The sequence below is a fragment of the Triturus cristatus genome, chromosome 3_1, assembly GCF_964204655.1.
Source record: "Triturus cristatus chromosome 3_1, aTriCri1.1, whole genome shotgun sequence".
NCBI lineage: Eukaryota > Metazoa > Chordata > Amphibia > Caudata > Salamandridae > Triturus > Triturus cristatus.
Window position 1 is genome coordinate 799,001,105 of NC_140583.1, and position 13,001 is coordinate 799,014,105.

At 45.5% G+C, this 13,001-nt stretch overlaps 1 protein-coding gene across 4 annotated transcripts in view; it reads left to right on the forward strand.

Moving 5' to 3' along the window:
* The window catches only part of ASB18 (ankyrin repeat and SOCS box containing 18), a 350,641-nt gene that overhangs the window by 259,551 nt on the left and 78,089 nt on the right, over window positions 1-13,001 (forward strand). For 2 of the 4 annotated variants that reach the window (XM_085645099.1, XM_085645100.1), the window contains exons 3-4: window positions 2,414-2,931; window positions 4,714-4,827. In XM_085645099.1, coding sequence (XP_085501225.1) covers window positions 2,414-2,931; window positions 4,714-4,790 — 595 coding nt within the window. In that variant the 3' untranslated portion in view covers window positions 4,791-4,827. The remainder of the gene's footprint in view (window positions 1-2,413; window positions 2,932-4,713; window positions 4,828-13,001) is intronic. The other 2 variants (XM_085645097.1, XM_085645098.1) reach the window with 1 other exon arrangement.

Here is a 13,001-nt window from a genome sequence, read left to right on the forward strand (position 1 = left end):
TCTAGATCAACATGCCGCTCCAAGGCCCATATAGGAGATCAGGAGATAGCTCCAGACACCTATGGCTCTACGGAGCATAGATGAACATACAAAAGGAATACCGACAGATACGTATATCATGGAATAAACCGGTATCATAATATTTGTAGCTGTATAATGGATGGGTAAATGAATAGGCACTACATTAAAGCCTTTTATAAACTGTTTTGACAATGGAACATTGGGGGATCCATAGGAGGGGGTCCAGGTATGTCTCCTGTTGGGGACAATGTGGACTACCAACTGCGACAGATGCTTCATGTTTCTTGAGGTATGGAGAGGGGGATGGGAAAAGTTTAAGGGTTAAAGTTCCAGTTATCATCGGCTGCGTAGTATGTTCGATCCATTATCATTGTCCTGTTCTGGGAATTACACTCGATCTCACAAATTTCACAGATGTCTGAGGAGACCGAGGGGGCCCCAGGTCAATTGAAACTAATGAGTTGGAACGTTAGAGGTATGCTAGACAAGGTGAAAAGAGGAGCGCTGCTTCGCTATGCGAAACATGCTATGACAGACATCTTGCTACTGCAGGAAACTCACTTAATAGGCACCAAAACTCCATGCTTGGCAAGATATGGGTTCATCCATACATTTCACTCCGGATTTATGAGAGGGTCCATGGGGTTGCAATCCTAATCCATCGTAGAGTACCTTTCACACTGACATGATCGTGGGTTGATCCATACAGCCGCTATATCCTAATCCAGGGCCTGATTCATGAAGAACAAATTATATTGGGCAGCGTATACGCTCCCCCACCACTTAGTCAGGCCTTTGTCGAGCGAATAATAGAAATATGGGACCATATTCCTGAGGGTTTGGAGATGGTTGGGGGGGCTGGAATGATGTTCTCTGTCCAAGGAACGACAGATGGAAGTCAACAGACATGAGAGGTTGTCAGAGAGGGACCAGGTTGAAATCCCTAGTTGATATGACGGGTTGAGAAGACACATGGAGATATCAATATCCACAAGAACAAGTATACACATACTACTCCCAGGTTCATGAATCCTTTTCTAGGATAGATGATATCTTGTCCCACACAGTTTCATGCAGAGTATCAGAAACAGCGATCAAACCCAGAGGACTGTCAGACTACTCTCCAGTAGGGAGTGGGTATGAGGTCTGTAGGCCACCAGGTGGAGTCTCTTAGTGAGGTCTTTCTCGAAGACCATCACCTCAGTCTTGTCCATGTTCAGCTTGAGGCAGTTGAACTTCATCCATGTGGCCACTTTGGTAATGCATGCAGTGGTCTTTTTCTTGGTATTGGGTTTTTTGTTATAGAGGGACAGTATCAGTTGCATGTCATCTGTATATGTGAGGACGTTTATTTTGTGAGTCACGATGAAGTCTGCCTGTGGGGACATATGTTGAAGACCGCTGGGCTGAGCGAGGAACCCTGCAGACCTCCACAGATGATGTCCTGTGCTTCTAAGGAGTAGTAGGGCATGATGGTGGTTTGGGTTCTTCCAGCGAGGAAGGTGCAGATCCACTCAAGGGTTTGTCTCTAAATGCCCACTTCTTGGAGGCATGGGATCAAAATGGGATACGGTACTGAAGACTGCTGATAGGTCTAGGAGGATGAAGACTGTGGTTTCCACTCTGTCAAGGATCTCCTGAATGTCATCCGTTGGTGCTATGGGGGTGATTTCCATGCCATGGTTGGATCTAAATCCTGATTGTGTGGTGTCGAAAAGCCAGTTTTGCTGGTCGGCGAGGCCCTTGTTGATGGCTTTTTCCAGGACCTTGGCAGGCTAAGCAAAGAGGAATATCAGTCTGTAGTTGGTGAGTTTGCTCGGGTTGGCTGAGGGCTTCTTTAGGAGGGAGTTGACCGCGCATGTTTTCCATGGTTCCGGGAAGGTGGCTGTACTGATCGAGGTGTTGAAGATTGGGGTGAGGACCTTGCCGATAGGGTTCACTCCTTTATTGAACGCATGATGGGGGCAGGGGACTGACGGGGCTCCGAAGTGTATGTTCTTCTTGATTGCTGTGGTTTCCTCTGTGCTGATGGTGTCCCATGTAGTTATTGTGTTGTCTTCATTCATCTCTGGGAGGCTTCTGGTGGGGTTCAAGAAGTCCGTTTGGGGGGGGGGGGGGGAGTTTTTGTATATGGTTGTGATCTTGCTGCAGGAAAAGTACGATGGGTTAGGCACAGGCCTTGTGATGAGGTGATATTGCCAGCAGCTGCTATGGGTGTGGTGAAATATTTTACGACTGGGAAGATTTCTTTGCTGCTGTTGGAGCTGGTGTTTATTCATTCGGCTATGTCCTTGCTCTTGGTTTCTTGTGTTGTTTGATAAAAGGTGCCTTACATTTTGGTTGGTTAAGGGTAAATATGTAATTAAAATGCACCACTCTTGTGTCTCAACAGGTGTGCTAAACTGCTCATCAAATATGGTGCTGTGGTAAGTCAGGTCAGCGAAGATAGCCAAGAATCACCACTGCACATTGCAGCCAGGCACGGCCTCCCAGCACACACAGATCTGTACTTGCGCCATGGGGCTGCTGTTGATGGCAGGAACGCTCAGCAGGAGACCCCTCTCAATGTGGCTTGTGGGCAGGCCATAGAGCCTAAGCACCTAGAAAACTACCTACAGGTGTGCCGGATGCTGCTTGCTCATGGAGCCAATGCTAATGCCATTGATGAGGAGAAGAAGAGCCCGCTCCACAAGGCCTGCAAGAATGCCAGCCATGATCTAGTGGAGCTATTGTTGGAGAACGGCTCAGACGTCAACGCCATCGACTACAATGGTGCTTCGCCATTGTCCTGCTCACTGCAGACAGCAGCTTTCAAGCTAATACTGAGGCCACAGCACACTGTGCGGGCACTGCTCAACTACGGGTCTCAAAGAGTGTGGCCCACAGCATTCGGGAAGGTATGCATGGATGGTGAGAATTTGCCTTCAAAAACAACCACTTTGTTTGCTTTAAAAAAAAAAACCTTCCTCTCCGTGCCTTTTAATGTTCTATTCTAAGTGTCATATATATATATATATACACAAAAACCCTTTAATTAGAAAGGGGAGGGAACAGGAGGCTACAGGGCAGTCAGGGTAAGGTGGCCTCCAGGCAACATGTATCACACAACAAGAAGCTACCCTGGCTCAGTGTCTGATTCTTAGCAAATGATGAGGCATACTATGCCAATAAATTGGTTGGTGTTGGGCATCTCAAAAAAATGTAAGGACTGTCCTCACACACCACCAGGTTTCATGCTTCATCATCGGCAGTCCTCCCTCTTTAAAAACCACATTTGATAAAGAGCGGGCCTACACCTGGAGACAGGGAGGCACTTCTATACTATAACTAAGTGGGGGCCCGTGCAAAGAAAAGTGAGTGAGTGATATTTAAAAATGGATGCAAAAACTGTAAAAAAAATGTAATTGCGTAGGATGTGATCGATATTAAAACTAGTAGTGGGGATTAGGGAGCTTAGTACCCCATCCCCATCAGTATTGCCAATATGTTTCTGCCAAAGTGGCCAGGAGGGTCCATGACATTCATCAGGGCATAAGAAAAAAGGGGCTCCTATCTCGTCTCTAAGAGACCAAGATGAATCTACTTCTGTAGGTTGACTCTGGTCCAACTTTACTACGAAACTTTCCTGTAAAAAGATAAAATGTATAACAGCATAAGTGAAAAGTTTTTTGACTCACACTGTCACAGGACGAATCAGACTGAAAACATGCACAGGTTGCATTGAAGTGCATGTGGATGTGGGCACACGTGTCACTGCATACATGGTGCTCAAAAGTAAAATCAGTTGTGAGACCATACACAACCAATACTTACAATGGACTTTGGTTCAACCCATTGCTTACCACTGGTTGGCTTTCTTGTCAATCTTATGTGGTTGCTTCTTATTCAGTGGCTTTCCTTCCTCTTCTTGTTCAAAACCAGGAAGTGCAAAGAATGTCTTCACATCACCATCATGAAGAGATCATTGATATGTTGTTGGTTACGAGTTGGGTCTCCAGAGGATTATCCATGTTTAAAATTAGCCTCCAGTTCCAGTACCTTTAGCTTGTAAAGAGTGGATCATTGGAATATTAGCCGCTCCTTGGTACACACAGTAACCATTCCCTGACAAAAGCTTCTGCCTTTCAATGAGCTCTTGTTGCCAACATTACACACTACCAATAATACACCATGGACAGTATCAAGATGGCGGAAGGCACAGCTTGTTCTGTCCTTGTGTTTTATATAATGATGTTCTGCAACCAGAGTACACAGGAATGTGTGGGTGAAAAAGTGAGTATGGCTTATCACATCTGTACAGTAAGACAAATGCAATACAATACATCTTTAAACATAAGTATTTATGGACACAGTATTTTCACAATTTAAAGATTCTTGCATCAGGAACAACATCCCCTAGCCTTATCTATTGCGTCCTAGAAGCAATGTAAAAGAATAAGAGGAATAGGGTCTTTTTGTAGTTAAGTGTTAATTTGAAGATTTTTCTGCTGTATGGTGGATACCACCCCAAGCAGAACAAAATGAAAAGGGACCTCTTCTAAATAACATCTCTGAATACACACTGACTAGCAGTTGACTTACACACTGTTCTAATGATTCATACAATATTAGCAATCAGACAATAGTAGTCACCTTCCTGTCCTGCATTCACAGTCCCTGACTTTTTCATACATGCATTTCTTGTCTGTTCAGGTGTTGCAGACCTGTGCATCCACCCCCCTGGTCGTCGAGATCCTGTTCAATTCATACGAATCCATCCGCATCTCTGAGAGCTGGGTAGACACCATACCAGAAGAAGCGTCTCAGGTAAGGCACAGCGCAGGTGGGGTCGGGGAGGGGTGGCAGGTGCCAGGTACGACAAGGATGTGCAGCGAAGAGGTGCAAGGGCAGATGTGAATGAGATCCCTGAGCGGGGAGCTGTGGATTTGTGTCAATTGTACTTCAAAGCACTGTGGGCTCTATAAAAGGAGCAGTAGGAGTAACTGCAGTGCTGTAGCTCTGCAACCAAGGTGCATTGCTACAGCTCGGGCAGAGTCCCATCATTGTGTTTCAAATCAGTGGTTTATTTTCAGTTTAAAATGAGCATTGACAAAATCTGTAGTTCTTGCCTTAATAAACTAATGACAGTACTCACACAATGTCGCTCACGCACACGCCAACATCATCCTTCCTCTCACAAACACAAACAATACTGTTAAACGTATAGTGCTCTTACACACACAAACAAATGGGAATGCTGTGATGGTGGTAGTGCTGGTACTAGTGGTGATGGTGGTAGCAGTGGTGGTGATAACAGTAGAAGTGGACAAGGTGGTAGTGATAGTATTGTGATAACAGCTGAAGTGGTGTTGATGGCAATAGTGCACTACTGCACTACTGGGTGAAAGTGATAGTAGTGAAGCAGTGGTGGCAGTACAGCTGGTGCTAGTGGTAGTGGGTGGCAGCAGGAATTATAATGGTGCTAGTGGCGATTTTGGTGAGAGTGGTGGTGATGGAGAGAGGGGATGATGGTTTTGGTGACAGCAGTAAGGGTGGTAATCGGGGATCGTCGTGGTTTTGATAGCGGTGGTGATAGTTGTGGTCATGGTGCGGTAGTGGTGGCAATGCTGGTGGTGGTTGTAGTGATAGTGATGACAGTGGTAGAGATAGTGGTGATAATTGTGGTGGTAGGAATGCTGGTGTTGGAATGATACTATTGGTGACCGTGGTAATGGTCCTGGTGGTAGTGGTAAAAGTGGTGAGGATGGTTCTAGTGTTACTTGTGATGGTGCCAATAGTGATGGTAGAGGTAATAGTGGTGTTAATTTGTTTTGTTTTCCTCATGGCCGCTGCCTTAGTGCAATGGGCATGCCTAGACGTGGCTCCCAGGTTCACCGTGACACAGGAAACAAACTATATCTCACTGACGAGGCCTAACCAGGCCAAAATCATTTTGGGGTTGCTTGCGTTCCCCCCAAGAAGGGACCTAGCCTGGCATTTAAGACTGGACTGTTCTTGTTAGAGCACGACCAAGTCTTTTTTGCATATGTCTAGTTCCTGTCTAAGGTGGCATACCAGGCATAAACAAATAGACTGGAATGTGGCCCTGAGTAATCATCAGTGGCTGAAATTAATTCAAGAATTCCACCCATAGCTTTTTGTTTTCCTCAGCGTGACGCCCTCGTTGCCAAATATGCCCAAATGTGAGTCCCATGAACACTAGGCCAAAGCAACTAACTTTGCCGAAACAAATTTAGGCTTGCTTATGCTCCCATTCAGAGGGGATCTAGTGTAGAAGTTTGGTCTCGACTGTTCCTCTCGCAGCAAGACTAAGGCTGATTTGCATATGGCTGATTCCTGTCTGAGGTGGTATCGTTGACAAAAGCAACGGCCTGGAAAGCTGCAGAGTAGTTACCAGTGGCTGAGAATAATTCAAGCATTCCACGCATCACCTTTTTGTTTTCCTCAGTGGTGGTGGTAATGCAGTTGTAAGGGAGTAGTGGTAAAGATGGTGGTGATAATGGTATCGCTGGTAATAGGGTGCCTAAAGATGGTGTTGTTAATTGGTATTGGTAATAATGGTGGTGGTGGTAATGTAGTTGCAGTATGGATAGTGGTGGTGGTATTGGCAGGGATGGTGGAAATGGTGGTGGTAATAGTACTTGTCGCGGGGATGGTGTTGTTAATGGTGTTTCTAATCGTGGTGATGGTAACAGTGGTGGAGATGATTGAAATGATAGTTGAAATAGTAGTAGCTATTTGTTTTGTTATTTGTGATGGAGGTAATGGTAATGGTGGTGGCAGTAGCGAGGCACTATATCTTCAAGATCTACAAAAGGTTATGCATTGCCACTTTATAATCTGTAGATAAGCATAGCCATGCAAGTTGGCTGCTTGGTGATCAGCAATGAGAAAAAGCAAATGGCCACGCAGAACTGGCGGGGCAGAACATACGCAAATGTCACTGGGAGCCACGGTAACAAGGATGGCCGAGTAGAGCAGGAGTGTGGTACAGGAATATTGTGGTCAGACTATCGTTTGACATAAATATTGTGCCCTAAATATAATTTACAAAAATTCCGCCCTACTAGAGTCAGTAACAGAAAATCTATACCCAAATCGAATATATTTTTGTAAACAGATTTTACGAAATGGTATTTATGTCAGAAGATATCTCTGTACACAATATTTTGACATACAACCAAAGCAGGAGCTGTGAGCATCCGTGAAGCTCTCTCAAGGAGAGTGGGGTATAACTGGAGCTAGAAGCACTGTAATCAACAGTAAAACAGGGTGAAGGAGGATTTATTTATTTTATTTCTATTTTGATTAGTTTTTATAGACGGTGTACATGACTCTGGCGTGTATCGCAACGCTTTACAAATTTACGGACAGCAGAGCAATAATAACAATCATATAATATTCGAGAAAAAATGCAGGATAAGTTAGTACAGAGAAACGAAGGGTGTGCTTTTCAATGATCAGACAGCGGGGGAGATAACTCAATAAAAACACAATTATCATAGTCAAGAACTCTGCAGGATCATGCAGTGTTGAGAAAAAGGAGGGTAGTGTCAGGACTGAGAAGTCGAAAACACAAAGTAGTCGATATGCCATAGTCATGAGGAAAAATTGAGGAATCAGGATGGGTATCATAAGATCACGGGAAACATGTTTTCATAAGGAGTACTTTGATTTCTTTGTTGAAGGATACAGTTGAGGGATTCATTCTAACTTCAGGGAACAAGGTGTTACAAATTCTCAGACCAATCCCAAAGAAAGATCAGTTGTAACTTTTCTTCTTGTGGAATCTTTGAGGTTTCAGAGGTAATGTGTTGAAGCTTCTTGATGATCTGGAACCACCAGAAAGTTCAAGCTTCTGAGCAAGATATCTAGGGGTTTCGAAGTGGAGGGCTTCGTGTGTCATGCAGGCTATTTCTTCGCTGAGTTCTTGCCTTGTAAGGGAACCAGTTGAGGGATTTCAGATCAGGGGTGATGTGGTTGTTTCTTTTTGAGCCGGTGATGAGCCTAGCAGCAGAGTTGAGCGAGGCTCTCAGAGGAGTCAGTTTGGATCTGGGCAGTCCAGAGAAGGTTGCACTGCCATAGTCCAACCTGGGAATCACTAGGGCTTGCACTGCATGCTTGAAGATGTTGGGGGGGTGATTTTCTTAGCATGTTCATTTGGTGATTTTGTCTTTTGATGGCGGCACCGATGTGTTTCTGCATCGTGAGGTTCTTGTTGAGAGTTAATCCCAGTGATCTCGCAGAGTCAATGATTTCTGGAATGCAGTTGAGGGCTGTTAGATGTTTCAATCATTCTTTAATGGCAGGTGACTGGTAAGGTGGGGCGATATGGAGAAATTCAGTTTTTTAAGTATTTCGTTTGAGGTGATTGGATGCTAGCCAATTTTTAGTTTTCTGAAGAGTTGTGTTGAGGGAACTGATGTTTTCTGGAGCGGAGGTGTGAAAAGCTGACTTGGTATATGGTGCACACTTATGTAAGTGGGCACCCTGCACCAATCCAGACAAACCTTATGGTGATTTTAGTGGTCTTAAACTACCTTAGAAAGCTCTCTAAGTGGTAGCTGTGAAGAGCATATTATCACTAAAGGCAACTGTTGTCTGCTGTTTTCCCTTGTGGGTATACAGTTTTTGAGACTAGATTTCCTATCAGGTGATCCTTGAACAATTAGTGTGTCCTATAGCCACTTAGTATGGCATTATAGAGAGGGTATATTTGAAAAAATTGCATTAAAAAAAACCCCTTTCACGATTTTAATATATACTACAGGTACTCTAAGGAATAAAATATAGAATTTGGGTATACCTGTAGGTATTTTTAATATATCATCTATCTGGTTCCCTGCTTGACCAGTTGTTATTTTATATAAGAACTCCCAGAACATCTTTGGTTGAGTCCGCCCAGGTAGTACCATCTCACCTGGGTGTGGAAAGACGCCTATGATGAAGCATGTCACTATTAGTGAGTGAGGCGTCTTCTCCAATATCTTTGGATATCCCACCATACTAAGTGGCTATAGGACACACTAATTGTTCAAGGATCACCTGATAGGAAATCTAGTCTCAAAAACTGTATACCCACAAGGGAAAACAGTAGACAACAGTTGCCTTTAGTGATAATATAGTATTTGGGAGATTGCAACTGTGCTGCTTCTCTCACTCTCTCCTGTGCAAAAAAGCTGTGAAGAGCAGCCTTCAGGCTTAGTCCAGAAGGAGTGTAAAGCAGCTTGTTTTACCAGAGCATAATCTTATAGGTATAGATTAAGTGAAAAAGAACCACACGGTGTAGTTATAAAATATGTATTTATTATAAGACACTCAGTAACACATAAAAATGTCTCCTACCTGGGGATATACACAATGCACATAATACTTTTCAGAGAAAACAGGAAAGTAGCACGAAATACACAGTGGTCGCCAGGGGGAGACCAAACCATATACTAAAATAGTGGTATGCAAACCACAACTCAAGTCAAGACAATACCCAGAAGACGTAGAAGTGCCAGTGACCCATGGAACCACTTGAGGTAAGTAACCAGGAACCCCACGGAGGCCGTGTGTAGAGTGGGAACATGACGGCGGGCTCAATACAAGTCAATGGGTAAGTCACAGTTGCAATTTTAAAGAAGAAGGACCCTTCCCTTTGGACCCTGAATAAACCCTGTGGAAGACAGAAGGTGTGAGAGCCACCCCACCAGTGGATACCCTAGGAACCAGGATACCTACACCAGGGAAGCCGGGTGCATAGGTGTGAAGTGGCGCCGGAAACCGCTGTCAAACCCAATGGAGGACTTCAGGAAGATGCCGCTGCTGGAGAAGGTGAAAGTGTCTGGTGGAACCCAAAGGTGAATTCAGGAGGAGAAGTACCTGCAAGCAGAGGGGACAGAGTCTATGTCACTCAGGAATGACCAGGAGGCAAGGAAGACGAATGCCCACCAATGTCGGGTGTTGCAGGAGAGCTGACGGGCACCTTGGAGCTGCATCTGTGGAAGACCAGGAGCCATTCACGAGCTGTCCCATGTTGGATGTCGAGAGTTGAGGGGTCAGTGTCTGTCGGGAGCACCAACAATTCTTGGCAACCACTACCAATGTGAAAAGCAAAAAGGGCGCAATGTCGGGACCAGCAAGGTCTGGGTGAGTCGACACAAACAGGGGAGTCAGAGCAGACCCGAGCAATCGGGGGAGCTCACTGAAATCAAGGAAGACCCTCAAGAGGACCCTCAGGCTGGAGGCACTGGAGTCGCAAGAGGACCTTGAGCAGCTTACCAAAGATGCAGGCCCACGGTGCAAGTGATACAGTGAGGACAAAGATCTTGGTCACAAGAGGTGCTTGAGGCTGGGGCTACTTGGAGCTCAAAGATCTTGGAAGAAGGAAGCCAACAAGCCTTTGCAACGGCAAGTTCATGCTGTGCACAGGGGTTCGGTTCCTGCGGCTCCGACGAGGCATACTGGCCTCAAACTTAGTTAGAGGACATGGCAGGCCTTGAGGGATGTGAAGAGCCACCACCTGTGTTGCTGGGCCTTTTGGAGTCCGTGGGAGCCCAGGATCAGCAGACCGGTCAGCTTCGTTGCGGTGCCTGTGGATGCAGGGAAGTGACTCCTTCACTTCAAGGGAGATTCCTTCAGGTGTCTTGGATGTCTACAGGCCTTGGAAGATGTGTGTATGGAGCACGGGCACAGACGTTGCAGCAGACGAGCAGGATGACGAGACCAAGGGCAGCAGGAGTCTTCCCAGTTGCAATCTTGAGCCCAGAGCAAAGTCCACCAAAGTCCAGAGTGCCCAGACGGTCAAAAAAGAAGTGGTGTCTTGAATTGAATCTTGTCCCACAACGAATCTAGGGACCCACCCACAGGTAAGCCCTTAAATACCCTAAGGAAAGTGTTGGGACGATTCAGGGTTACCTGCCAGGGGAGTGGTCGGACAGTGGGGAGGATACTCCTATGTCCTTTGTCCAGTTTCGAGTCAGAGCCAACGGCTCCTTGAGCTGGTTTGAACTGAACTATGCACGGAGGGCACCAAACGTGCCCTTCAAGCAGACTTAGTGGCATTGGCAAGCGCCCCCACCCTGCCCCAATACACTAAACCCTGTCCGGGAGGTGGTCACAACTCCCTGTGACAGGATACCTATTGTCCTGCCTTCCCCTGCTCAAGCCTGGCTCAGCTGCAGGAGGGAAGAATCATCTCTCTGGTTGGCAGCATCCATGTTGTGCTGTCCGGGTCTAGAAGACTGGTACCGGGAACACTGAGGGCCTCCCGGAGGAGCTTTGCAGTGCATTGAAACATACCTCCCACATCTTTTATGGTGTGGGGGTATGATTCCAACATGTTTGATACCAATGACGCATGGCCACTCTATATATCACAATGGCTGATGCCCTTACAACACAGGAGAATGGACTCTGAAGGTTGTAGGGGTACGCTGCTCATGCAGGGGCACCCTCACACTTAGAACCAAGCACCCTGCCATCAGGATTGAAAGGCCTGCTTTAGGGGTGACTTACAGGTTTTAAATGCAGTGACCTCAGATATAGGGAAACCTATATCTGTCATAAGTGGTGCTAGCACCAGCTTACACAGGCTGCAATGGCAGGCCTGTAGTTACAGTTTGAGTGGTCTCCCATGGGTGGCACAATACATGCTTCAGCCCATGGGGGACCCCTGGTGTACCTATGCCCTTGGTACCTTAGTACCATATACTAGGGAGTTGTTAGTGTACACCAGTAGCCAATCTGGGGTGTACCTTGGTACTCACCATAACCAATTTAGGGGAGAAAGCACAGAGACTGGGGTCCTCATTAGCAGGATACCAGTCAGACTAGTCAGAAACAGCATAGCACCAGGCAAAAAGTGGGGGTAGCCATAAAAACAGATCCTACTTTCCTACAGGAGGCTTTTAAATATAGTTGAGAATCATCAGCGCACATGTCACAGTGGATGTTGGATGAACTCAAAATGTCCGTAAGAGACTCTATGAACAGGTTGTAGAAAGTGGGCGAAAGTGAGGAGCCTTATGGGACCCCTAATATCACTGGCGTTGTCTGCGATCGTGAGTGATTAACCATGACTCTTTGAGTCCTGTTTTGGAGAAAGGAGGTGAACCAGTTAAGGACTGATCCTGATAACCCCTTACGGTGTTCAAAAAGGTCTAGTAGGTTGTCATGCTTAACCATATCCAAAGCCGACAATAGGTTAAGGAGGTTAAGGAAGATTAAAAGGCAGGATTGGTTCTGTCCAGCATTTTTAGGACATCGTCCACTATATGTGTCATAACCGATTCGGTGCTGTGCCCTGGACTGAAGCCATGTTGAAATTGGTCTAATAATCGAAATTGATCAATGTGGTTGCAGAGTTGGATGTGAACAAATTTTTCAAGGAGCTTCGCCAAGGTAGGAACATTGGAGATAGGTCAGAAGTTGTTTAAGTAATTTGTTTAAGGGTGATGAAGCACTCTTAAGGAGAGCAGAGCAGAAGTTCACAGATTTACACAAACTATTTTGCCTTTCAGTGGTTTCTCTTCCCGATGCGGAAGCAGATAGTACCCAGGAATGCTGTCACCCACACTGCTTTAGAAGCCAAGCTCCGAATAGCTGTCCTGTTGTCTGATACTTAATATTACTGCCATTGTCTATACGTCAATGACTGACAAAGCTGACCCAGTCTCTCAATTTGTGTATGCTGTCCTCTCGACTGAAGTTAAGTGTGAATGATACTCCACCAGAGCAGTGGCTAAAGAGGCTACCCAAAGCCGCTGTCAGTATGTAGCATTACTAAGAATATGAGTTATTAATTGTTAAGATTAGAATAAACTAGTGAGTGAGCTTAAGCTGTCTCCAGGCCAGATCTAATAATATTTGCCTTTTTGTTTGAAATCTATGTAATATGCCTTGCTCAATGTTAATTCAGCTAAGACCAAGTTCTAACACAAATGTGCTTATTCCAAATCCTGATGTAAATCTGGAGCTAATCGCAAACAGTTTTT